This window comes from Bicyclus anynana, chromosome 17 (assembly GCF_947172395.1).
Source record: "Bicyclus anynana chromosome 17, ilBicAnyn1.1, whole genome shotgun sequence".
Taxonomy (NCBI): domain Eukaryota; kingdom Metazoa; phylum Arthropoda; class Insecta; order Lepidoptera; family Nymphalidae; genus Bicyclus; species Bicyclus anynana.
In genome coordinates, this window is record NC_069099.1 from 6,090,508 (window position 1) to 6,118,103 (window position 27,596).

General features: G+C 34.8%; 3 protein-coding genes and 1 non-coding gene across 7 annotated transcripts in view; 1 reads left to right on the top strand and 3 right to left on the bottom strand.

Moving 5' to 3' along the window:
* Positions 1-635: 635 nt before the first annotated feature.
* LOC112052455 (U1 spliceosomal RNA) lies at positions 636-797 on the bottom strand. Its single transcript, XR_002887309.1, has one exon. It is a non-coding gene; the product is annotated as a U1 spliceosomal RNA (small nuclear RNA).
* A 1,411-nt stretch (positions 798-2,208) lies between these two features.
* Positions 2,209-4,690, bottom strand: LOC112052451 (40S ribosomal protein S15). The gene is made up of 4 exons (XM_024091536.2): positions 4,599-4,690; positions 4,358-4,443; positions 4,032-4,254; positions 2,209-2,400 (listed from the first exon to the last, which is right to left on the bottom strand). The coding sequence occupies exons 1-4, from the start codon at positions 4,605-4,607 to the stop codon at positions 2,275-2,277; spliced, it is 444 nt and encodes a 147-aa protein (XP_023947304.1). The 5' UTR covers positions 4,608-4,690; the 3' UTR covers positions 2,209-2,274.
* Positions 4,691-5,832: 1,142 nt separating this feature from the next.
* LOC112052445 (tRNA-uridine aminocarboxypropyltransferase 2) lies at positions 5,833-7,334 on the bottom strand. Its single transcript, XM_024091527.2, has 2 exons — positions 6,948-7,334; positions 5,833-6,562 (listed from the first exon to the last, which is right to left on the bottom strand). Exons 1-2 carry the CDS (start codon positions 7,028-7,030, stop codon positions 5,896-5,898), a joined length of 750 nt encoding a protein of 249 aa, XP_023947295.1. The 5' UTR covers positions 7,031-7,334; the 3' UTR covers positions 5,833-5,895.
* A 2,026-nt stretch (positions 7,335-9,360) lies between these two features.
* LOC112052449 (uncharacterized) overlaps positions 9,361-27,596 on the top strand; it is a 98,918-nt gene continuing 80,682 nt past the window's right edge. Inside the window, exons 1-4 of one of the 4 annotated variants that reach the window (XM_024091533.2) lie at positions 9,361-9,608; positions 9,988-10,072; positions 11,878-11,945; positions 12,354-12,884. In XM_024091533.2, coding sequence (XP_023947301.2) covers positions 11,880-11,945; positions 12,354-12,884 — 597 coding nt within the window. In that variant the 5' untranslated portion in view covers positions 9,361-9,608; positions 9,988-10,072; positions 11,878-11,879. Of the gene's footprint in view, positions 9,609-9,741; positions 10,073-11,877; positions 11,946-12,353; positions 12,885-20,443; positions 20,602-21,531; positions 21,890-27,596 lie in introns of those variants that run through there. The other 3 variants (XM_052886564.1, XM_052886565.1, XM_024091534.2) reach the window with 3 other exon arrangements.

Sequence of the window (27,596 nt, forward strand, 5' to 3'; positions counted from 1 at the left end):
GTTACAGTTTTATTAAAGGTATAGATATAGAATAGATTGTAATAAGTACAGAAGCTAAGAAAATGTAAAATTTATATAAAACATCATAAAAATTAGCACATTTTAGGAAAACAACAAAAAATCAGCATCAGCGTCAGCATCCGCTGATGTCTAAAACAAATGCATCAGCATCCGTTGACGTGTCAAAATTATCATCACCAACAAGTCAACAACCCACCCTGGTCCCATAACCCCTTATAATGCTAATTGCTATTCTCATTTCTCACGGGTATCTTATACTTTACTCGTAATCGCTAGTCTATTACGTTACGATCATAATAATATTTCTATATTGGAACGAGTATCCAGGGCTGCTTTAATAGGATCTTACCAAATTTGGATAGGTAGGGAGAACAACACGAGCAGAGAAGAGGAGTGTTGATCGATCGTCAAGGAATTCCTTAACCCTACATCCAGTAGTCACAAGCCCTGGACTTTGTTTGGTGTTTTTCTCTCTACCACGCGATGGACCCGGCAGCCCGGCACCCGCACGGTGAATCCATGGAATGCTAAGATGTACGCGTTTTAGCGAGTACGACTCACCTCACCTCTATAAGATATTCGTCTCCCCTGCTGATCTCCTCTATAGTTTCCGAGGGGGACGGCGCGTACGCAGTCCCCACTACCAAAAATTACGCGTCCGAGTTATCCACATTAGGGATAATCGCAGAGGTCAACCCAGCCGCAGTGCAATGGAAGGGCCTCGCTCTGGGGGAACCGCCTTCTTGATCACGGTGTCCCCTACGCCAGGTAAGTATGCTTTGACACCGGCAGGTTGGGGTAGTCATTGCGAGTGGCGGAGTCTCCACAGCGCGAGACAACTACGCGACCGCAGCGAGTAACGACATCCAGCGGTGAATGGTAGAACTGCCTCGTGGGCACGCTCCGCTCACATTGCGGTCACACTTAACCGCGTTAGTAGTTCACGATCATTGCACCAGATAGCAGCAAAGACCAATAGACATCATAGTAGTAATACAGAAAAGGGAATGCCCATTGCCCATTCCCGGCCCTGGCCTTACATAACCATTTAAAATAACCCATACATTTACCATCTACATCTACCGACCACCTGTATAATGCATGTATCTGCAAATAAATAAATTGATTGATAAAAAAAAAAACAAAAAAAAAAACACCCGGCAAAAAATATTGATAATTCTTCTGTAAGAATGTAACTTACTCTATCAAATGAAGTTTGCTACAACAATTTACGACATTTTTAATTTGTCCCCAATGAGGACAAGTAATGATCGTTTACCAGCCTGAGATTTACGATATTTTTTGAAGACTTAAGATTGGTTTGTTTGTTCATTTTCTTGTCTGTTAAGTTTATTTGTAACTAAAAAAAGAATACAGCTTCAAATCAAATGTTACTTCACCTCTTTGGTACACCGGCTAAATTTTTGAGCAAGAGTGATAAAAAAATGTTATTTTCTTCAAGAAACATAATTTCACATCATATTATAATCATCTCCATATACTTTTTTAAGAGCAAAACCAAAAAAAAAAAACCATAGAAAGTCTGATCGAATTTAGTGTCAATTTAAACCGGTCAACAGCGTGTATGGCCCCCCGCAGTGTAGGGTTCCGTAGTTATATTATACGTTACAATCGCGGACTTGGTGGGATTTTGCACTTTTAACCTTTGCAAAAATGGATCACTGAATTGAGAAATGTATGATTTTATTCACATATCCATAATACAACCGTTTAACTGGCAAAGAGGAGGGGGGAAACTTCATTAGTAAAAATTAGCATTAAATCTTGATATGTCACAAACAAATCCCTGAATTGAAAAATACCTCAAAAATACAATAGAGAATAAACGAGTAAAAAATCTAATGTCGCTATTTTTGTGCATTATAAATGTTTCAAATGAAAGCAAATTTAATCTACGGAACACTACGCTGCGCGTGGCTTAGCACGCACTTGGTCGGTTTTAGGTAAAAATCGCAACGCCTTATATTAATTACGGATCGATTAGCCCTACATAATGCTATCAGTTTCATTAATTATTATTACACTTTTATAATGTGAAATTGGCTTAATGGTAAGCCAATTTTTCATTGAAGAAGTTTGGTTATTCATAACTGTACAAGGTCCACGCTGAGCATAATAAGTCTACTTAGATGGATGAACGAGGATTTCCAAATGAAAGTCAATAAATCCACAAAAATACTTTATTGTACCACTGTGGAGGTTTTACACTTAACCTAAGTGAACGGTGTCCGTCTACTTGAGTGGAATAAACCTGGAGCTGTGGGTGGCACCAATACCGGGCCGACCGTGCTTAACAGGCTTGTATGTGACGGAGAACTCACCAAGGTAGTGGCCTATCATCTCAGGCTTGATTTCAACCTGTAAAGAGATAACCCAGAATTAATATCAGATAGCTCATTGCCTTTCCAAATGATTATACAAGTTAGCCCGATTTCACCATAGATTGTATCATCACTTACTATCAGGTGAGATTGTGGTCAGGGGCTAACTTGTAAAGATTAAAATTAAATATCTTTAGCACAGTTGGTAGTTTCATGGTTATAAGCAGTGACATGCACAAGAATATAACTAGGGCAGGCTAACTATGCCATACAAATCATACTAAATTAAAAATTCTTTCCCAAAATATAATTTGTAATGGGTCCTAAGGGTAGGCATTACATTTATGTATCTATGAAGTGCACGCCACTGTTTATAGCAGCCCACATAATGGCTAAGTACTGTAAAGGCCAGGTCCAGCCAGCTCTACTCAATTTGAATTACGATAATTAAGTCATTGATTCAATCTAACAATGGGCTAACTTGTTAATCTAGTACCTATGTCTATTTTTAAATACAGCATTTATAAATTAAACTGCAATGATTTAATATTAGTTATTGAGGTCAACACTTAATGAAAACCACATTACAGAGCATGTTTCTTTATAGTTAACAAGTAAGGTATATTTTTAGCCCAGCTGGGATATGTGTTTGGTTATACTCCTATATGTTGCAATGTCAAGTTCAGCACATGCTATAATATTCTTGCAACTTATCAAGGTAACAACATTATTTTATCATAAAACCCATTACATACTTGTAGGGTAGGGGTAGTTGAAAGTTTATATCGAGTTTCACGTGGATGAAGTCACGGACATCCGCTAGTTTAAAATAAATAAGTTATAAAATTAAATGTGTTTCTACTTTCATTTCTAAATATTTTGTTGGTAAACAGTACTCATCAAGAAAGGCTGTAATATAAGATCCCTGTATCCCCTTTCCTATAAGTAGGCCTGGCCCTATAGTGAGCCCTTAAAATAGGTCCATAATAATCCCATCATCTTTATCAACCCACTACAGAACATACAGTTTTGCAATCTGGTGGTTTGGATAAAAGGTACCAAATGCTCTTTGCTGTACTCTTTTTCTGTACTTTTTTTTTCTTTTAGGCAAATTTTCAGGACAATGGGCAGCCTTAAAGCATACAAACAACATAACACATTTATAATATCACTAAGCATGCCTGTTACCTAAACCAACATAAACTACATGCCAAAACAGTGAATTTAAAATTAAGCTGACCTCTAACTAAGAAAACTAAAGTAAAAAAAGAATTGTACACGAACACACACACACGCACACAAGTCTCCTCTTCAGATTGGGGTAGGCTATTAGTCAACCACACTGGCCCAATTCAGATTGGCAGACTTCACACACAGAGAATTAAGAAAACACTTAGGTATGCAGTATTCACAATGATTTCCCTTCACTGTTTAAAACACATGATATTTAATTTCTTAAAATGCACATAACAGTACAGTTGGAGGTGCATGCCTCGGACTGGATTCAAACCTATGCCCTACGAATCAAAAGCAGAGGTCATATCCACTGGGCTATTACGGCTCATCAGTCTCTCTCATTTGTGTAATGAAACCTCAGGGTAGGCAGTACAATTTAACATCTATAAACTGCTCTACTGGTGCCAGTGGTGATAGTTTATTGACAGTTACCTGGTTGAAAGTTTTTCCGTTGTAAATGCCGACAATTGAGCCAACCATCTCGGGTACAATGATCATGTTGCGCAAATGTGTCTTCACGATTTCTGGCTTCTCATTTGGAGGCGCCTCTTTCTTTGCCCGACGTAGTTTCTTCACTAACGCCATAGGCTTACGCTTCAGGCCTCGCGCGAATCGTCGGCGGGCACGCGCGTGCATCAACTCCATCAACTGTTCACTGAAAAGTGAAAATGAATTGTTTTGACCGAACATTTTTGGAGGTTATGTTTTTCATGTCAATAATAATCTAATGTGTAAATTAAGTTTACTTTGTCACTCACTTTGGCATATCAAGAAGCTGATCCAGGTCAACCCCTCGGAAGGTAAACTTCCTGAAGGTACGCTTCTTCTTCAGAGTTTCTTCGACCTGAAATACGTAAACATTTGTGGTCACTAACAAGAAATATCACTGACAAACATATCCGAATTCGACACATAGCAAATCACTAGTATTCACAGGACTTATATGAGCACGATTCATAAACTAAGACTGGATTTATCATATTAAAATTTTACACAAACCTCAGCCATGTTTTATTACGTTTGACAGAACTTAAAAGAAAGAAATGGCAGAATTCAACTTTGACAAGAAATTTTTTTGCTAGTGACAGTTGACAGTAATCTTTGACGAGTGTTGCCAGTATCTATTTTCGTACTTTCCCACAAATCGAAGTAAATTCCGCAAATTTAGAAAAGAAAACATTCCATTCCAATTCCCTACTTGGAAAAAAGTAACATTAATGTAATATAAGTTTGCCATAATAACTATTTATTTTAATATATCATTGACAATTTATTGATTTTATTGCTTAATGTAAAAATAAACCTTGAATCTTCGGCGCAAATCGATATCACTAATTATTTTTTTAGAATACTCCTTGAAGTACGACTGTGGTGCTTACAGAGAGAAAATTTTAAAAAGTCTAAAAACAATATTTACTATTCTCCCATACAAACGATTCGTAATAATACATGGCAATTTAAACTTGTACCTATACCATAATATGTTCCTTGATCCTGAACCATACTATACAGGAAAACAACAACAAAAACAAAAAAAGGCAAAACAGTTGATTGACTTTAGTGTAGGGATAGGGTACCTACTCCTACCTTTAACCTACCAGGGTAGGGTAGAAGTAGGTTAGGGTATGAGTAGGATAGAGGCAGGGTTGGGTAAGGGTAGCTTTGGTAAGTTGGGGTGGGGTAGGGTAGGGTAGGGTAGGTGTAGGGTAGGGTAGGGTAGGGTAGGGTAGGTGTAGGGTGGGAGTAGAATAGGATAGGGGAAGGGAATTAGTCAAAGCAAAGCATGACTGGGTGCTAGTCACTCAAAACTTGTGTAGAAACTGTAGAAAAGATTGTACTGCTTAGTCTAAATTTTCATAATCATTCCTACTTGTTATCCTGAACAGCACTTCTCAGGATTTTAAAGTCATATTTATCCATTTTATCTATACTTACAAAGTTGAATGACAATAATATAATGTTACTGTATGTTTGCTACATATGTATAGAATAGCTAGGTAATGAGATGAAATATTTTAGTATACAAGTACCATGAAGTTACCATCAGTGATAATCATGTCTGTAATGACATACATTGCCAGAACACCCCTGGTATTCTAAACATTGCACAGAGCCTTAAACATAGTATAGAACACCAGATTATACAGAATGCAAGAAACATTATACACTCAAAACAATTTATATTCCAATACTCTAATATAAAAGGGTAATAATTAATTAAAACAATAGAGCATCAGGTATTTAATAACTATATTTCTATGCAATAGAAAATCTTATCAAATAAATGATTTTAAACTTAATCTATAATATATTCATTTGTAGACTTTAACAACTTAGACAACCTTTTTCCAATTAATTTTGGATATGTTTTTGTTTTTAACAAAAATTCTTTCGACTGATGTGTAACTGCCCCATTATCTAGCTGAAATTTACATAGCATATGTAAAGGTTCAATCAATTGTTCTCTATAAACAGGATCACTCTCTAGTTGTGACAAAGCTTCTGCTGCCGTTTCTAACGTACTCAAACAACCTTCTGTTGGTTGAGTTCTTATTATATAATTACTTATACTTGTCGTAATGAGTTTCACTTGTTTTATTCTATGTAGAATAGGGCTTGAAGAGTATATTGCTTTAGCTTGTGGCCATGTTCCATCAATTAAAACCAGATTGTATGATGTAAAGTCATGTTCAAGCTCATTAATATCTACAGCTGTTTTGCTAGGGTATAATAGAATTGTGTTTGGTTGGTTTAACAGTTTTTCTAAGTTCTGGTGTCTAGAGGCAGGAAATCTTTTCCCTTTGAATATGTAACATTTATTTTCAGCTAGACCTAGTTGCAACATAGGCGCAGTGCGGAGACACCGTTTCTCTTCAGCTGGATGTTGTAATAGTATAATATTGCTTCTAGGATTCAGTCTCTGAGGTGGCAATGCTGAACACCAACAAACAACAGACGGTCTCCTGTAAAAAAAAATAGTAACAACTTAGAATATTGTATAATGAAAGATTATTAGTTTACACCCAATATTGGCTAATATCCTAAAGTTTAATTTTGAACAAGCATGTATGTTTAATATTGTACACATATCAATAAATAGACTCAATTAAAAAAAATTACACATTATACAGCCTATATATAGCTCATTGAGGAATTTCGTATTATTATTAAAGCTATATTCAATCAAATATGACTTGTAAGTATGTAAAAATAAGATTTATTTTGTGCGCTGGTTTTTGCTGCTTTTTTTTAGACCTCAGACTGATATTTGCCGATATAACTCTAAGCATAGAAATTATTCTCATTTACTAAACTTAAGTCTGCAAAAAGTGACAAACTTATTCATACTTGCACTTTTCACATAGGTCTCGTTTCACAGGTGGATCAGCTGGTATGTTGGACAAGTCTTCCCATGCGTCTATTTCCTCCATATCAATTACAGATTGTTGTATTAAATGTTCACAACTTGGTTTCCATTCGTGAACTGTTGTCAGCTGTATTATAGTATCGATCCTTTTGTTTATTGCTTCATTACACACTTAACTCGCTATATTCACGTATTTGGTAGACATTACAATGATCTAAAGTACTCACATACTCAATAACTTAATATAGTTTTTCCTAATATTATAATTTCTAACAACAAATTAAATAAATAGTAAAATGCTCGGCAAAAAAAAGAAAATTTATATTTTTTGTTAGTTAAATTAAAAAAAATCAATCATCAGAAACCATAGTCCATAGATCTAATAGAGTCACAGATCACTATAGACTAGAAAATAGAGTTAAAGAGTTACAGAGACACAGATTAAGAGATTTCACAACAGAGTCACAGCCACAGATTATTATGAATCGATTCACATTTCACAGATTGGGTCACGGCCTCAGATCGGTTACCCTTGGACTTGTAGCGCATTCAAATGCGCCAACCAATTTTTTGAGGGGGACGAGGAAACTTTTGTCCTAATACTTAATAAACAAAAGTCAGAATTAAATCAAAAACACACAGAAACAACTATTAAAATTAAAAATTGAAAAATAAGAATCCAAAATTAATACCTATACTATTTTCAATTAAAATTTTTAGCTCAATACTGTACTATTTTATTTTACGTTCGGAACCTAGTGCACGTTCAGCCAGTTTTTAATGAATATGTTGTCGGGGGATATTTGAGCGAAAATTGTTATATGTTTGTTCTCTGAGTTACTGTGTTCTAGAAAGCCGCAATTTTACGAACGTCCGATACACTAGCGTCGGCGAACATGCCCTACGCACAACAATATCTTGGCTTTTCTCTGAGGGTACTTGAAGGATACTTTAAGGGTACTGTAACTCTGAGGGTATATAAAGGATTTTTTTTGCATAATTAATCCATAACTATGAAGTATAAAACTTATACAATAAGCTTTAAATAGTGTTATTTTAACATCCTCAGAGCACTGAGCAAATCTACAAGCGAGAATTTGCAGCGCATTGCCAGTGATCTCCGCTCCCGTTCAATATCTAAATCGCCGCTCAATGATCCGGATAATAAGATATCTAAACTGCTCGACAACCGGAATTTTAACATTACACACAATTGTATTTAAATCGTAATACAGACACGTGTAATTTTAACTCAATGAAACATCGATTTTATAAAAGCAGTTTGTTTATCACGTTAGTCATATTATTATAGTTTTAACAGAAGAGGTAACGTCTACCATAAATTACCTTAGGCAGGTCCTAAGGTAATTTGTATGAGGTCACGGCTTAGGCACAGACTCACAAAAAATACATTTAATTTCTGCCACTGTCAGCTTGACATTGGTATCCATAGACAACTACATTCGCTGTTGTTTTTTTTAAAGGAACATATTTACTCAGGAGGTTGTGGATCTAGTATCATAAATTTAAAGGCCCTTTTGTATTTTTTGTTCAGCTTTAGGAATCTATACCAATGTTATAAAGCTGAAGAGTTTGTTTGTTTGTTTGATTGATTGAACGCGCTAATCTCAGGAACTGCTGGTCCTATTTGAAAATTTCTTTCAGTGTTAGATAGCCCATTTATCGAGGAAGGCTATAGGCTACATATTATTCCCGAATTCCTTCGGGAACGGGAACCACGCGGGTGAAACCGCGCGGCGTCAGCTAGTTATGAATGTAATACTCAACTTGAACCGACTCGTAAATCTATGCTTGTCCGGTTCTTCGACATAATATGTTCCTGATCTCTGTTCTACGAGATGTACGCTTTGTATTTGTATGCGCTTTTTCATAAATATCAGCCAAGCTATCACAGTTTTTCTTCGGATTAAAACATTTTTTGTGCATGCATTGCCTAAATTGCCGTTATTCCTAAAATATCTATCTCATTTCATTTATTTTTAATATTTATATTCTTTGTTGTAAATCTTCGACCATTTAATATTAAACCTATTCTAAATAGTCAAATCAAAGGATTCAATTGAATGTTATACGGGTTCAAATGTTTAAAACAAGGGCAGGAACACCACAGAGGAACACCGATTCACCATTTCACCCTTAGACCATTAATAACTTAATAGTTATTAATGGTCTAAGATTTCACCCGAAAAATTGTCTATGGTCAAATTAAAAAAGTTTTTATAACTACAATTATTTAATTATTTGTCGATTTCAAATCGTAATTACAAATGTTAAATTATAAATGACTTTAAAAACATTCTAAAGCTGTTTTTTAATGGCATTATTCATGTAATTTAATACTACTAATAGTAAAGAAAGTATAAAATCCGACGCCATTTTGTGCGGTGCGCCGCAATTTGTATCCCCATTATTATGATTTCAGTCTCTTTCCTGTCTAAGCGGCTTTCATAAGTGAGAAGGAGTAAGCTACACAATTCACTGGCTTTCTCCCTCTTGAATGTACTTACATACATTTTTATGCGAAACATTTGTAAATTGTAAACATGGTGGCCAAGCAATGTAAAGAAGTGCTTTGTTGAAATATTACTAATTTCGTTTATTTTTGCGACTATAACATAGTGGTTAGTGTATATTTTATTATAACATAACAAAGTTTATAACCTACCGATGTATCTTAGATTATATTTCAAGAATAATGTAAACGTATGCATTTATTTGGCGCCAACGTCGTAAAAAACCGTTAAACCCCGTATATTCTATTCTATTGCGTCAAACTAAAGTATGATAATAAATGTGTCGTTAAAATGGATTTCCTTTGATGCAGAATCTAACCGAGTTTTTAGTTACATGCTGAAGTAAAACTGGTCCAACGGGTGTCGTCAGATCTGTCATTCCGACAAATTAGTTTTGGTGTTGAGGAGAAAACGAAACTGTTCTGGAAATCAGTGCACTAATCCAACGAATAGTTTCGCAATTGTGATTTTGGATCGTTGTTTTCAGATTACCACAATGTTTACGTATCACCCGTGAATGAAATGAAGAGTTTCGTAGTTTCTCATTTTGGAATATCTTGACCAACCTTGAAGTAAGTACCACAATCGTCTAGCGTCATTATATATAAACTCGGCTATTTAACAAGATCAAATCTTATTGTGCCTTTAAAAATTCTGAATTTGTGCAGAATGTAAGTCATGAACCATAAAGGCTTTGTAAACAAATTCAAATCATACAACTTTGCATGCAAAGAACCAAATATATTATGCAAGTACATGATCATAGAATGATCTTAAAGATTTCTTTTCTACTAGATACTTAGATAGATATACATTCACATACATTTTGTGTTAACTAGCATGTTATGTAGATTTTTGGGTTAATTTGTTTTGAACTGTTAGTTCATATGTAAAATATAGTGTAAAGTAAAATATCTTGTAAAGTTTAGCAAATAAACATCAATTGAAACTTATGGATATAATATTTTATATAAAAGTTATATAATATAATATTTTATATGTAGAAAAACTAAAACTTAACAAAGTTAACACATAATAAAATTCGTGATCAATCTTTCTTGATTACTGAGTATGTTAAGTATAATAAACCGGAGGCTTCTATTTCTTACAGCCTAAGCTAAGAATAGAAGATAACTTTTCTTATAATAATAATAATAATCTTATTTAATAATGCTATAGTGTGTTAATGACAAAATTTTACTCTATTAAATTCATTATTCACTTTCAGCACATTCTGTGGAGTGTAAAACATATAAATTACTAATTATATTTACAATGTTGCATTGATTGATTAGTGACTGTTAATTTTAATATTGTACACAACTCCCTGAGGATAGTAATGTAAAGTACATTAACTTAGTTTGGTATTTAGTAAAATGACAATATAACTTAGACCAAAACACTAATGGACAACATCACAAATGGACCAATATCACAAAATTCGTAATTTTTTGAGGAAGCAAGGTAAACTCACACATGAAAAATATTTAACACCAATAAATACCTATATTGTGTTCTTACACTACACACAACTATAAATGTGGTTAGCAATACACAATTGTTTGATTTTTACACAGCCTAACAAATACATGGTTTAAACTATTTACACAGAATATTCAATTACTTGCTTGATGTTTTGCAAGAAGTTTAATATAATTAACTTAGAAATACTTACAAATTAAACACAACTCTATCTTATAGTAAACTAGAAGTTGTTGACCATTTTTAATTGCACTACACTAATTGGCATTTTGAGGAAGTTCTTTACACTAAAACTATTACAATGTAACATTGATACAATGAAACATCGATTCTACAGCTAAAGTTTTTATTAACACGTTAGATTGTTGATTCCTTAACTTTGAGCAAGATAACCATTCCAACTGTATTAATGTCAATGATATTTGTTTATCTTTTCTTGATCATGAAACTTCATATAATATGTTCAATTCAATTCAATTTTTGATTTTATGGCTTGCCATATAATATGTTGTCAACTGTACACAAATGACAGGTCAATGACACCCAGAAATGTGTAGAGAGCGACAATAATGCTTGTCTGCTCTTTAATTTTGAATGTAACATAATTAATGTAAAAATGAAGTAGGTTCCTTTCACATGTTCTTATTATTTATTTTTACTGCCAAATGATGGTGATAATATTTATTACTAGGTAATTTCAAATAGGAGCTATCTAATCATGTCTAAGAAGAATCTTGCAGTAAAATTAGTTAGACATGCAGAAAAACCTTATTTTTTATGATTTCCATTCTTGCTATGTTCCTATTTTTTAACCGACTTCTTATTCATTTATGCTTCTGTATTAGCATAAAAATGAAGAATTGATATTCAACTAAATTGATTTCTTTTGTTACAGAAATGGGCACAGAGGTGCCAAAAACGCAAGATTCAAGTGGTGATTCAGACTCCAACAGTGAATCTGAGGTTAGTATCACAATTATAATCATTTATTAAGGTTTTTTATGAATTACAGTACTAATGGACCCAGTCAAGCTTTGCTTTAACAGTTGCACAAACAAACAAACTGAACTAGGAAGCTATTGGCGACAAACAGGTGACAAACCTGTCAATCACTTTTTTTAATACATTCTCTACAGATGTCTTAAAACTTTTGTTAGGAACTTTTTAATGTATATATGTGTAAAAGAATATTGGTCATAATTAAAAAATATGGCAAATATTCTTTTAAAAACAAAAAAAAATTGTGCCTACAAAATCACTGCAAAGCGTGATCCGAATTTAGCTATTCCTCTGTGTGCATACATGCACAATTTTGTGTTTACCATACTGTATATATTTATGTATTAACTGTATTTAATTTGCTTTTTACAGAATAGCAGTTCAAGTGATACCTCGGGTAGTGATTGGGAATGCTCCGGCAGTAAGCAAAGTGCACGGAAGCCGCACTTCTCTGTCACCTCTTGTGACACAGGCTTGAAGCTCAAAATAGCCGCGATTCCGCGGAAGGTGACGCCCACAAAGTCCACCAAACCCTCGGTTAAAAAGAAAATCAGTGAAACAACATCCAAAACAGCGAAGGATATCAAAAAGAAGTTGTCGGAGAGCAGTTCCAGTTCGGATTCGTGCAGCAAATGTTCCTCAGATTCTTCAAGCGAAGATGATCTTCCGCTGAAGACGGTGAAGAAGAACTTGCCAGTGAAATGTTCTCCACAAAAGAGTGCATTGAAATCGAGGAACACTATTAAGAGTGATAGTGATGAAGAACTTTGTAAAGCTAAAGAAAATCTGAAGTGCAAGGAGAAGCCGTGCACTTCGAAGACTGTTGCCGTAAAGAAGACCAAATGTGATGAATCCAGCAATGACTCCAATGGGAAGAGGGCATCCACAAGGCAGCGTTCAAAGGTAAGTGCAATTTTTATATGGAATCTCGTAATACCCTTATAATTATAATTATTATTATTAGATTACTAGCTGTATCCTGTGGTTACACTTGCATAAATTCCATTTCCATAGTAATTTCAAGGTAAAACATATTATCCTGACTAATAAACCACCACTGGAAAATTCATCCAGATCCATTTAACCATCGTGATTTAGTATTTAACAGACATTCATCCATCCCAACTTCTCAATATTAGTTTCCATTAGGGTTGCCAACCGTAATATAATATATAGTATTGTACTATATATTGGGTCATTTTAATAAATAAATAAATATACTTAAACAATACACATCACTATCTAGCCCCAAAGTAAGCATACAGAATAGCTTGTGTTATGGGTACTAAGATAGTTGATATTATAATTTTCATATACATTTATATACTACATATAAATACTTTGTATAAATACACACAGACCCATGGAAAACACCCATGCTCATCACACAAATATTTTCCAGTTGTGGGAATCGAACCCACGACCGTGGATGCAGAAAGCAGGGTCACTACCCACTGCGCCACGCGGCCGACAAATATATTATACTGTTGAAGAAATAAGTAGTACGCAAATATACTATATTTACAACACTGATCTAACAAACAATTAAAATTTCCCTTTTTAAATCTTTGTGAACATTAGTTTTCGACAGATGCAATAGCTAACCTATCCAAACTTGTCTATCTTGCTGAGTTCCAAACAGTGAACAAACAAGTTAGAAAAAAAAATAACATTTAGTTTTCAAAAATTTAAAAATTTGATGTGAAAAAGCATATGACACTCTTATTTTTAACAAATAAATCTTGAAAAATGCAACAAGAGTAAATAAATATTGTTTTTTATTAAAATAAATGTTGATTTTTTGCTTATTCCATAAAATACTATATTATATTTTGAAAAATACTATATTTTTCTGAAAAAATGTTGGCAACCCTAGTTTCCATCCCTATGTCATTGATATCCATAGAACTTGTACGAAGTAATTTGCTTCTTTGTTTATTATACTCATAGCTAGGGTATGGAACTCTCTCTCGAAGTAAGTGTTTTCTAATTTCTTGCAACCTGAAAGTCTTTAAGAAGAGAGTGAATAGGCATCTTATAGGCAAGCGTGATCCACCTTAGGCCACATCTACACTTACCATCAGGTGAGATTGTGGTCAAGCACGAACTTATTCCATATTAAAAAACAATCTAGAAATGGGAAAGGGGAAATTAACGGTAAGCTCAATTATTGCTTTTGATCAAAAATTTTTATATAAATAATTTAAGTCATTTTAATATCTGACTCTTATTATTTCGACTGGTAGAATAATAAAAATATATTATGGAGTTTTGTCTTATGGTTCAGTTTTATAGGAAGTCTGAAATTGAAGATTATTATGTTTAAAGTTTTTACTATTTGCTGTTTAATTACCACTACTGCCATCTATCGCTGTAAGTACGAAACATTGTATCAAGTGCAATTTTTCCCTGCAAGTAATAAATGTAATAATGCCACAGAACTTCCCCATCAGTTGAGAATAGCACAATAGGGTAGTTGACTCCCATCAAATTTAATATAAACAATATTAATTTCGTATAGTACATGGAATAAGGGTCGGAAATATATCGATATTAATAAAAGGTAAGGATTCCATAGAAAACTCAATTTAAAAATTACATTTTTTTTTCGATTTTTTGTCTGTATGTCTGTGTCGTGTTTTTTTGTTATTCGGGCATCACGCTGAAACTACTGAATTAATTCAAATGAAACTTGGCACGGTTTAGGACCATAATACGGTCTTTAAATGTGAACGTCAATGTCATCGGCTATGTTTAACAGTAAATTTATTATATTTATTGTCTTTGTCAAACTGACAGATTTGACTAGACAAAATGTGTCAAATTGATGTCAAATGCCTAGCCGGGATAGCCCAGTGGATATGACCTCTGCCTCCGATTCCGCAGGGTGTGGGTTCATATCCGGTGCGGGACATGCACCTCCAACTTTTCAATTGTGTGCATTTCAAGAAATTATGTGTCTCAAACCAGAGAATTTTCTCAATTCTCTGCGTGTGTGAAGTCTGCGAATTCGCATGGCAGGGCCCGCGTGGTGGACTATTATCCTAACCCCTCTCAGTCTGAGATAAGACTCGAGCTCAGCAGTGAGCCGAATATGGGTTTATATTGATGATGAATGACAAATCTCAAAAATTGTGTGTTTAACACTAAATAATGCATTGAATTTGATGTCAAACGGATCCGGTGAAGTTGCGTAAATGCACATTTACCAAATAATTTAGCTGATAGACAACGTGGATTTTTCTGAAAGTTAGCCTCATGTTATATCCATAAATGTTGATTTTTTTGGCCAATTTTCAGCTTTGTATCGTTTGAATTTTTTGGGAAGTTTGTATAGTCTACATACAAACTCTTCCCATTTAGTTTCTATTTCAAAAAAAAAGGTTTCGCCATTTAATTAGTTATATTTACATGCGGCTTTGAGAGAATAGATTAAGCCAAGTTTGGAGAAGATTTTTTTCAATTACCGCCTGTGTTTCGTTGAACTCGAATGTAAGCAAAAAGTTATCCATATAAAAACTCGATTCCATAAATGTGTTTATATTAATAAAAGAACATTTTCTTTTGTTGGGTAATAAAAAGAGGATCTTAATTTGGGCAATGTCCTATATACAACTACGTATCTTGTTATATTACTCATTCTAACAACCAAAAGAGCCATCTGTAAGGAATCTTTCAAGTGAATATTTTACTTGTCTTACCCTTTTTAATATTCAATCCGGTTTACGTCGAGGGGGCCATGTGATGGGGTGTCTTTATGTCGGTAAAAGGTGCCCTATAATATGTCTTTGTTAGTTGTCATTTTATGTATATCGTTGAGCGAGCACTTATTCTTGTTTACCGCACCAAGTGACTCTGCTTATGAGATTATTTTATATTCATGAATGGCACCCTCGTAACATTTTTAAATCTTAGCTTATGACCGTATTTAATTTATGGACCGCATTTGGGGGCCCCAATAAAAAGTGTATCATAACAAAATGTTTTTTTTTTCTCACTTGCTCGTAAATAGCTTGTTTATTCAGTAAAAAAAACAGGCAATACCATCACACAATATTGAAAGGTATTTTAGTGATGTAACTACAAATTTCCGGTTTTCGGATTTTCCTATACTTGTTCTATAAGATATATCTCCTTGCCAAATTTTCTGATGGGATGATAAGAGAGTACCCTATAGGTACTTTACCTTTGCGAATCTATGGGAAATGTGATTTAAACAGCCATATCTTTTGATGGCGTAGGCTTAGACGTTTGAATTTTTACAGCTTTAGGGGCCACAGGTATTAATTAAATTTTATACCTCGCGTTTATAGTTTAGATGAAAACGCGTTCCTAAAAAAACATTACGTACAGACAGACGGATTACGAAACGACCATATAAGTTTTCCTTTTAATAGACAAAATATACATATTTTAGCTACCGTTGTTAGATTTTGTTTGCGAACTAGAAATTAGAACTGTATGCTAAACGCTAAATTCCTTTAATTGATAGTTGCCGCGAAGCGTCGATACATCATTAGTATGCAGAGAAAGCAAGCAAATAACTCCATTCGTTAAAAATGTGATCTATTTTCGTACCGTGCTGTGCTTATACAATACCGAATGTGTTAAACTTTATAATCCATACTTTATATTATAGTTTTTATAATCATATAAAACCTATAATATAAAGTACGTATAAGTGAGTTTGTTTGTTTGTTACGCTTTCACGCTTCTACTACTCAACCGATTATCGTGAAATTTTGCATACATGTTGTTATAGACCCTACGAGGCCTGCGATAACCAGACATACCTTATTTTATGAAGGCTGAAAGCTTATCAGCCCAGTGACATGTAAATCATAGATGCGAGAATGCCCTTCCTACGCTGAGGACTCAATTTTTTTCTTTTCTTTTCTCTCTCTCTCTCTTTTAATTGGTCTAGGTCTGGCTGGTGGGAGGATTCGGCCGTGGCTAGTTACCACCCTACCGGCAATGCAAACCCTTTAGGGGTGTGGATTGTCTTCCTACTCCTAACTAGTTAGCCCGCTACCATCTTAGATTACATAACCACTTACCATCAGGTGAGACTGTGGTCAAGAGCTAACTTGTAAAAAACAAAAAAAAGAACTCTGCATTAGAGAATGAATTTGCCATTGACAATTTGTTTACATACCCTTGTTAAAAACCCTATGCACGCCAAAGCTCATGCTCCCACCATAAGTAAGTAGCCAATTAAGTTTGAAGTTGGCTTTGGAAGAAAGCGGGTTTCGAGGGTCGAGTTCCTCAACCGACCAAATGTACAGCGTATTTTTTTTTTATATTTTGGAAAAACACTGTTAAAGATCAAACTTACAAAGAATAAACAAAGGCTCTTCAAACAAAGGGTTTGCATTGCATCAAAATCCAAGCTACTGTATGGAAAGAAAGAAAAACGCTTCTTTTAAAATTGTACCACAAATCACAATGCCTTAACGTGTAATATCAGATGACTCGACAACTTACCATGTCGAGAGCAAAGAATGTATGTATAATAATTGCGATATTGTTGAAGAAATTACAAAATGTCGTAAATACATATATGTTTACTTAAGTGTTAAAAAATCAAGTATATATTTTTGTATATACAATCATCATCATATCAGCCGATGGACGTCCACTGCAGGACATAGGCCTTTTGTAGGGACTTCCAAAGATCAACATTCCAACTTCCAACATATATACATATATTACTTAATAACTATTTTACGATGAGATCACCTATCGACTCTCGAAACACCAATTAATTTCGAACCAGTCTAGGTTAAACATTTTTTTATTAAATTAATAATCCGAATCTAACGATGTTGACATGATATGATTTATATCCACTATGATTACTTTTATCCGTCTTATGAATTGTTTTATTCATTATATTTTATTTATTATGTACATATATCTTCTGTACTTTTACATAATTATTCATTTCATAATCATTCACTAGCGACTTCGTCTGCGAAATAAATCGGTGTCAATTTACATTGTACACAAAAGCATTGTAAGAAAAAATAGCTATCATTAAAAGATAAACATTATATGCTATCACGGATTTTTTTGTAGAGATATAAAATAGTTGCATTATGCAATGTGTTGTTTTAACTCAAAGGGTTAAAGCAGCGTTTCCGATGAAAATCTCAGGCGGCTTGACTTTCTCCGACACTTCTAACAATTATTGTCATAATATCTTAATTGTTTTACATAAAACCTTTAGAATTGAGACGCTTAAAACCATTCTCAAAATTCAATCTTAAATCGCATGCAAATCCGTTCAGTAGTCTGAGTTTATTGCAAAGAGACCGACAGACAAACGTGGAGGAAGACTTTGTATTACAATATGTATATGTATAAATATAACACGCCCGCGAACTATAGAGAGTTTGTTAACACAATGGATATTCTAAAGAAACTTAATAGAAAACCGTGTATTAAAATCAATGTACTTATTAGCACCACCCACAAGTAACTGCGACTTGCGAGCTCGACTAGGTCATTCACATCGCGTCCGAATAAAATAGTTATTGTATTGCGCTGACGGATGGAGTCCGTCTAGATGGTCTAAGATCCGGCATTATAAATATGTACCCTCATCTGATATTTATTTGGGATAAAAAATAAACGTTAGAAAACTATTCTCATTGACACATTGCAAATAGGTTGCCTAAGTAAGAAATAGTATTAAATTATAAATTTAATTTTTTTATTAAAATTATTTAATATACTTCCCTGTTTGATAATTTAAAAAATCGTAGACTATTTAAAAGAACAGAATTGAAAACGTAAAGGTTCCTTTCACATTGCAAGTGTAGTGTTGCCAGACACTGAAGTAGTGTTATTTATATACCCTCATCAGTTATTTCGTCCTCTTATATCAAACAAGAGCTCATTTTATGCTTTACTAGCTGATGCCGCGCGGTTTCACCCGCGTGGTTCCCGTTCCTGTAGGAATACGGGGATAATATATAGCCTATAGCCTTCCTCGATAAATGGGCTATCTAACCCTGAAACAATTTTTCACATCGGACCAGAAGTTCCTTATATTAGCGCTATCAACCAAACAAACAAACTCTTCAGCTTTATAAATTAGTAAAGATTTAACTGTAGGTATCATGTTCATGGTTTTCTAGATTTTGCATGAAAATTGTGTCTAGCCACAGTTTAATTAGGCTACGTATTCGCAGTGTGTCACTGAATATTCTTACTTATTTCTTATCACTAATAAATAACAGATGAGGGTATATATTTCTAATATGGGATCTTAGACAATATTGCGCTGACGGATGGAGTCCGCCTAGAGATTTATTGTTTCGACTTTCTGAACACCGACTCGCTCCGCATTCAGTGTTTTAGTCAATTGAGGCATTCGTAATCGAGTGTCGACTTTCATAATGAATATTTCATACGCGACTTGCATTGCTAATGTGTATTTGTATGCGCCGTTTATATCTGGTTTCACAGGATCTTGGCGCGTTTTCAGTAGCAACCCGGATTTGTTAGTCTTTCTGTATGTTCGTCGAATTGCAGCCCAGACTTTGGGCCTGGTGCCTACCCGATGGTCTGGCCTCACCAACTAAACTATACTTCTAAAGCTGACTCGTAGCAAGTTCTTTTGCATGTCTCGCGATTCGAGTAGTAAATAGCAGTATTTGTTAGATTTTCTTTTTCGCTAATTTTTCTTATTGATCATTTTCTTTCACACGTGCAATAATGCTTACCTATCAAACACAACAACCAACGTAGCTCAACGAGTCGCGAAGCTGAAGAAGAAATGGGCGGGGCACAGTTCGAAGAGCCGATGGACGTTAGGGTCTCAAGGTGGTGGACTGACATCAAGCGAGTCGCAGGGATTCGCTGGATGCAGGCGGCTCAGGCTCAGGATCGTGATGTTTGGAAGTCTCATCGACTGAGATGATGATGATGATCAAACATAATTAGATTAAACATATAATCTCGTATAATACTCGTATTAAGTGCTCTAGTAGTCAGGGTTCTACAGTCCAGTGTGAGGAACCTACTCAAAATACGCACCTTCTCAAGGATTGTCTTCTGTATCTGACCCTTGATCTTAATAGTCCTGCGAAAGTTTATTAAAAAAATATCGGATCGTTATCGTTGACTCAACATTTAACAATTCATTTAGTGAATTGTGTTAATGAAAAATTGAGGTCGATTTTTTTTTGCTTTTGCGCTCCGAGTCGTAACATTTGGGAATGCTAGGTGAGAAAGGTGTGCAGTGTCGCTCGGGCGTGCGAGGGTGGTGCAGCGTTCAATTAGGGTGGTGGGTGCGCTCGCGTGCCGTGCACTTCCGCTGCGCCCCGGGGGCGCTGCGCTTTCCTCGCGGGGGAGGAAACTGCGCCCGGTCGTCACCCGCGCGCGAGGAATTAAAATTTTTCACGTAAACTGGTTTGATAGCGCGTACAGTGGCGGCGCTTGGCGCTACGGAGTGGGGGTCGCGAATACGCGTCGCGCCGGTCATTAGCTGGTTCGCGGCGAGGCGCGCGCGCGTCCCTACTCTGCGTGCGCGGTGCGGACTTGCGTGCGTGCGTGTTTGCCGCCACATGTAACCGATGTGATCGTGTCACTGTGATTTGTGATTCATTTGACAGTGTGTATAATTTTTTTTTCATAATGACAAATTGTGTAAATTAATTATTTTAAATATGAAAAAAAATCTACAGTGCTCGAATTTGTCTTGTGATATTTACTCGTAGCTAGTAAATAAAAATTGTAGCTGCAAAATTATGTTATAACTTTTGTTTATAGAATGGTTATAAAAAAATGTAGTGGCACTAAATTATAATGTAATTTGTAGGTGTATTGTTATCTGTTATCAGTGCTCATTAATTCGTATACACCGTCACTACCGAGTGAGCCGCGCGACAGTAATTTGGCGCAAAACAAACAGCGCGATAAGCGGAGAGTCGCCGGCCAGCGCCGAATTCGCCTTATCAGTCGCTCGGCGCAGCCCAAGGTCGCCTCTTATCAGCGCCGTTCGCGCGGATCCGATGGATTTGTTCTGTGATTGCGCGCATCGCCGCAAATTAGCCATTTCTCTAGAACTTTAACTTATAAGTGTTTGTTTTTTTACTATGCTAAATTTTGACGAAAATAATAGAAAAGTATTATTAATTTTGGTTTACTATTTTTTTTTTAATTTTATTTATTCCTGTATATATTATCCTAATTGGATGAAATGTACCTTACATATGTTTGGTCTAAATATATTTCATTCGCATTTTGGCAACCATCTACTTTTTGTAATGAGGTCGAGAATTTTATATTCTACACAATTTACTTACTTAGCTAAGAATAAAAAACACTTTTCTAATTAATGGATCTTTCATAATTCCAAACATATATTAATTTCAGTAGATGTAAATTTGTAATGTCATTTGTAGTATAACGCTATCTAGATTTGGTTTTATACAATCTATATTTAAATGAACGATAAAAAAAGATAAAGTGCTATTAAATTTTTCGACTATCTATATACGTTTATCCATGTAAGTACGTAACAAGCTATCTATATCCCAAGACAAATCGACGTGTAGATATGTGGGCACTTAATTAATTGTTTACAAACTGAAACTGATTTTAGCGTAGCCGCGCTATGTAGATCGCGACCTAGTTGCGTGCGATTGAGGATAAAACAATATAAATAGCTCGTCAACGCTCGGACGCGAGCACAGACTTGCTTGCAGTGTTTCGTGTACAAATAGTGTATGTGCGATAAGTGTGACTTGTGTGTCTGTGTGTGTGATGGTGGCATGATGCGTCACGCGGCCCCCTCCGCCACGTGGACGGCTCCTGGCGAGGTGTGGGAGTACGTCAGCCAGCTGGTCAGCTCCTACCACGACCAGCACGACTGCCATGCGCGGAACAACGCCACGCAAGTACGCATCGATAGGTCCACCGCACACGTACAATAATATTGCCAATAATGTAGGGTAATGAAAGCCACTTATGATCAAGTTTATTGACAAATTTTCATGATGTTTAATGTTATTTGGGCAGTAACAAAAATATCGAAACTCGCTAATCGCGTCAATCCGTATTCGGGTCACTGCTGAGCTCTGAGCTCGAGTTAGTCCAATAGTCCATCATGCTAGCCCAATACGGATTGACAGACTTAACACACGCAGAGAAATAAGAAAATTCTCTGGTGTGCCGGTTTCCTCACTATGTTTTTCCTTCACCGTTTGAGACACCAATAAACATCTAAATATATAAAAAACGAAAGGTGACTCATGACAAAATATCGAAAACCGCTTGACGTACAAAGGTGAAATTTGGGAGGGAGGTTGTTAGGTAGTAGACGTCCGCTAAGAACGGTTTTTGTGACAGGACCGGATTAAGGAGGTGTAAGGGCGGATGAGGTCGCGGGCGTCCGCTAGTATTTCGATATTTTTTTCACTGCCTACGTTCCTAAGCTTCCTGTAAACTTGATGGTAAAATTGATAGTGAGTGGCTGACGTAAGATGGCCTAATGTCGTACCTTCCAAGGTTGAAGACGTACCCCGGCAATATTTCACTCGTACTTATTGAAGAGATACGATTAAAAGTTTTCAGTTTTTTTCCGGTTTTTCTCAGTAGAACTTGCCTTTAAGAACTGATTTATACAAATGGTTAAACGCGACGTTTCAAAAGTGCTTGTATACATTTCTTTAGTAGGATGTCAGAAGAATGACAGAAGAAACTTCACTATATTGGCAATATTGTTGTGTGTGTGAGTTCATCTTAATTACAAGTGTATAGTAGGTACCTAATCTTAATTACAAAGTAATAGAAATGGCGTTTTCCATTACAAAATACAGATAGGTACAATATAGATCTACATACACATTTCGTTTTAAACGCGCCAGACTCACTAAAGATATCGAACGTAAGGTGCAATGTAGTTTAAAGTTACAATATAGTGAGTGTTTTTAATCCTCGAATTGCCGTTTATTTTGATTTTGTTTGAAACTACTCGTAAGTTCAGGCGTTAAAGTTTTTTTTTTTTTTTTTATTCTTGACAAGTTAGCCCTTGACTTCAATCTCACCTGATGGTAAGTGATGATCCAGTCTAAGATGGAAGCGGGCTAACTTGTTAGGAGGAGGATGAAAATCCACACTCCTTTGGTTTCTACACGACATCGCCATATACATAACATAGCTATTTCTATTACCTTGTAATTAATTTCTAACTACGCATTACACTGAATCTTACAGTTTCTTAATTGCACCCAGTGTATCGAGCACACAATATTAACACCATGTGACTCAGGTCAATTAGTGCCTCTTCATCGTTTAGATGTGGTCATATACGTATGTAGTACAGTCTGTAAAGTACTAAGATTGACTAAGAGTAATGTTCATACAAATTAGATTAATTAACAAGATTACATGCTTAGTACTAGACAATTTTAAAGGTCAATACAAAATACCTCATTCCATATAGAAGGAATATCGATAGCGGATTCTTTCCTCCAATTAAGTGAAAACCTTTTGCTGGGAATGGGAGCTCAATGGACGAGAATGGAATCCTAGACCTTTCAGATTTAACTCTGGCTATATGATAGAGCTATAGAGCCTTCTAACTTCTAATCTAACATTTGATTTATGGCCTATAAACGATTAGTACCTTTCGTTTCAAAACATTCCTTTTTTCTTATTTAGAAATTGGAATGTATCTCTTACTCTATTTCTTACTCTTTCTTATAGGATCTCTTTCTTATAGATTTTTCTATTAGGTATGTGCCTTCGTTACTTTGAAAGCTATTGGTGGATTTATTAAATTGTAATATTTCTTACCACTTATTAAAAATATAATTTAGTTGTTTGATAATCGCCAGTTTATCTCGCAAGCTACTGACCTAATTTACATCGACCACGCTGTTTGATTAGATATCTATCTATATGGACAATTTGAATTTTACAAGTCGTCTACCGCACTTAAATAATTCAGTATTATTGTCTACCATCACGAAAACCTAATGGGTGCCACTAAACTAATTGAAATCGATTAATTTTCTTGATTAGATGTCCGATAAGGGCGTTCTAAAAGGTTTTTTAATCTACCGTCGCTAAACCTCATAGAAGCCATTGCGTAGAAGGCTGAAGTGTATACGTAATTTGAAACCATCGGTTATGTAATAAAAAAATTACATTACCTTCCCTGTATTTTATAATAACCTCGGTAATGGCGTCTATCTCATTAGTTATGGCGACAATCCTATTACATAGATTTAATTTTGACGTCAGTTTGGACGGTACTAGATTAGAAAATGATGAATCGATTTCTAAGCCCACCTAGATTTTATCCTTCACACACCAAATTTTCAATGGTAACTAAGTTTTGAAATATAACGCACTATATAGAAGAAGATAGATATTATAAACTTCTAGCATAACAAAGATTTTATTTTAGGAACCCAGTTGAAATTATACTTACCGAAAGTTAAACATGCATCAGGCAGCAAAATCAGGTCAAGTTCAAGACTTAAATGTTGTCATTAAATCTACAAGATAAATTATTCCAAACACGACATGCTTGCAGTGTTCTGTAGAGGAGATCCACAGCGTTCTGGTTTTTCTGGGTGCAGTATTGGGTCACGGCCATGATTTAATCGTATTGTCACCATTCAAGTGTTCATGCATATGTTTTACAATGAGATGTAGCGACAAATTGAATTAGGTAATAAATAAAGGGTTACGAGATTTGACAAAACACGATCGATTCCATTCGAATACGAGCTCGCAAGAATTGAAATAAACATGAATTCAAATCAATCGTCAAAGAAGCCGTTGGAGTATTATTTCGCTTCTGTTCGTTGAACCTATTTATAAAAGCAAAGCAATAAAATGCCACGTAATAGACAGATCAAAACTTGCTTCATTTGACCATGAAATTGTGATCGAGAGCCGTGACCGCGTCGCGTGTTTAGACATGGTGTGTAGACATCCATATAAATGCTACATGAGCCTTATAAGATGTAATAAAAATTAAATAGTGTCAATCAAATCTTATCGACTTTATAATAAATGTCTTCGGAATCGGTTAATTTTATTTTTACGTCTTGTAAATAACGGTGGATTTAGTTTTTTCTTCAATTAAAAATTAAATTGTGTCAATGAAATCTTATCGGCTTTCTAATAATTATCAACCTTCTGAATCCTTATTTTTAGTTATGAAAATAATAGTTAAATTTGAGAGTTCTATTTTATCCACGTTTTGGACATTTTCAATTTGTACTTTTATAATCGTTTGTCCAAGGATTTAGGTACATATTTATCATCTTTTGCGTCACTGAATCGCATCGGCTAATCGCAATTATGTATGTGGGCGACTCTGTTTCGTTCGAGTCGTCCGAGTAATCGGCTTTAATGAATTTACCTTACAGTCAACCTCATGTTCGTCACATGATCAGCGTTTCGTTGCAGGCGAACGCATAATGTAAGCGATTATTCTGTTTATTGTGAACTAGCGGATGCCTGCGAATCCGTTCACGTTAAATTCTGTTTTTCATAAATACCGTACTAATCGTGGCTTATACGGGGGTTTAAAATAGCGTAATTTCTGCTCCAAGGTTTGTCAAAAACAAAACTTATCTAAAATTCTTCAGCAGATTAGTCGTGAAATAGTAACAGACAAACGGGCTTTCGTATTTTTAATATTACTCTTAGTATGGATTGTTTTGCTGTTCTATTTGATAAGGCTACGTGTTCTGTGAATCAGTTACCTCATGCCCAGTGTTTTATTGGCGCGTAACTTTGAATCCGGTTTCTGAAAAGTAATAATAGAGAAAAATTTGGGGCTATCAATTTAATTTTATTAAATAATCCGATGTCATTGATCGTTTCAAGGATATTTGGTTTTAACGGCTGTTTCATGCCGATCATACTTTGATTTTAAATAGAAATAAGTTGTTGTTACCATCGAAAATTCATATCTTTATTATCAGAATTACCTTCATTATCACAGATACTATGGTTTTTTTTTTTGTATTTTCGGCTGATGTTTTAACTTTTTTCAGATAGTTTTTTCACCACTAGTTCAAACAAAAAAAAAAAGAAATTATAATCGATCGAGGCGATTAGTAGTTTAAGATCTAACGAATAGAAACTCATTTTTATTATTTATACGATAAGATTGATTACGTTTTTTGTCGATAACATTGACATTGAATTCTGTACTTTATTATCGCTCTTAATCAAGTGTTACATTCTCAACATTTCATAAAGAAGCAACACGTTGTAAGTATGCTCGCTAATGAATGCATTAATAACGTTGTTTTCTACTGGACATTTGTCATTACCAGACCGGGTAATAGCAGTTTTTGCCGCATAAGTAGATCATTATAAAAGAAAATGGTGGAATGCCAGTTGTCGGCGGGACCTAAGTCTTGCTACTGATTGATGTGCGTCGCCGTTAAAGCCCTGTAGATGTTATCTTACCTATCTAATAGCTTTAACGAGATTACGGTACCCTTCCAGTACAATTTACATTTCTTCCTGATCGTTATCAAATCGATCGGCCTTATCGATGTTTACTTCAATGGCCGTGGAAGCGTGATCGTAAACATTTCCGCCAATAATAATACCCAGTTCAATTTGCATTGTTTTATTATACTCTATTGCAGCTATTGCTCGCGACTTTAATGACCGATTATGCAATACGTTTGTACTGAACGAGTACATCTAAAGATGGCGATGATTCAATGCTGTGTGCGACCGATAAACACATCATTTAAATATGTATATATTTTTTTTTATTATCTCGCTCTTTTGTGTTACATGTGTTAGACGTTGTTGGAATTTTGTTTTGTTAATGTTTGATTTCTAATTTACTTTAAATACTTGTTTGCCACTAATCTTTTGTCAATCTCTTGATACTTGGAAGTACGGGTTTGGTAAATCAATTTGCTTTTATACATTATTTTAATTTATCCTTGTGTGATTTAGTATCTTTAATTTTAATTTCAAAGTGAATTATTTCATTCAACAAAAGTTAAAAAATGCTGACTTTAATAAAGGAATTTTCTTTAGTACTGTTTCGGTAGAGTGCATTTAGGTAATATCTCTATCTGGACTGAATTTTAAAATTGATTTATATCACGACATTGTTACCGTGGAATTACTACCTTCTCCCGTTTTATTGATATAACGGATAGGATGACTATAATTGAATGAAGAAACCATTACCTATTTTTGCGTAATAAACAAAATAGGTTTGGTATACTCAGTAAATATATTACCATTCATAGTTAATCCCGATTAGATAATGGATATGAATGTGATTATTTGATAGGGGACGAATTGATTTTTGTATGAATACGTAATAAAAGAACGAAAATATATTAGTTAATAGGAGGAGATAGGTAAACATGATAAATATTATTACCACTCATAAATAGTTTATATTGATAAGATAATGGTAATAAATGTAAATATTTGGGAAGGGACAAGTTGATTTTTGTTATGCATTTGAACATGAAATTCAAATTTATCTATACTAATATTATAAAGCTGAAGAGTTTGTTTGTTTGAACGCGCTAATCTCAGAAACTACTGGTCGGATTAGAAAAATTCTTTCAGTGTTAGAGAGCCTATTATCGAAGA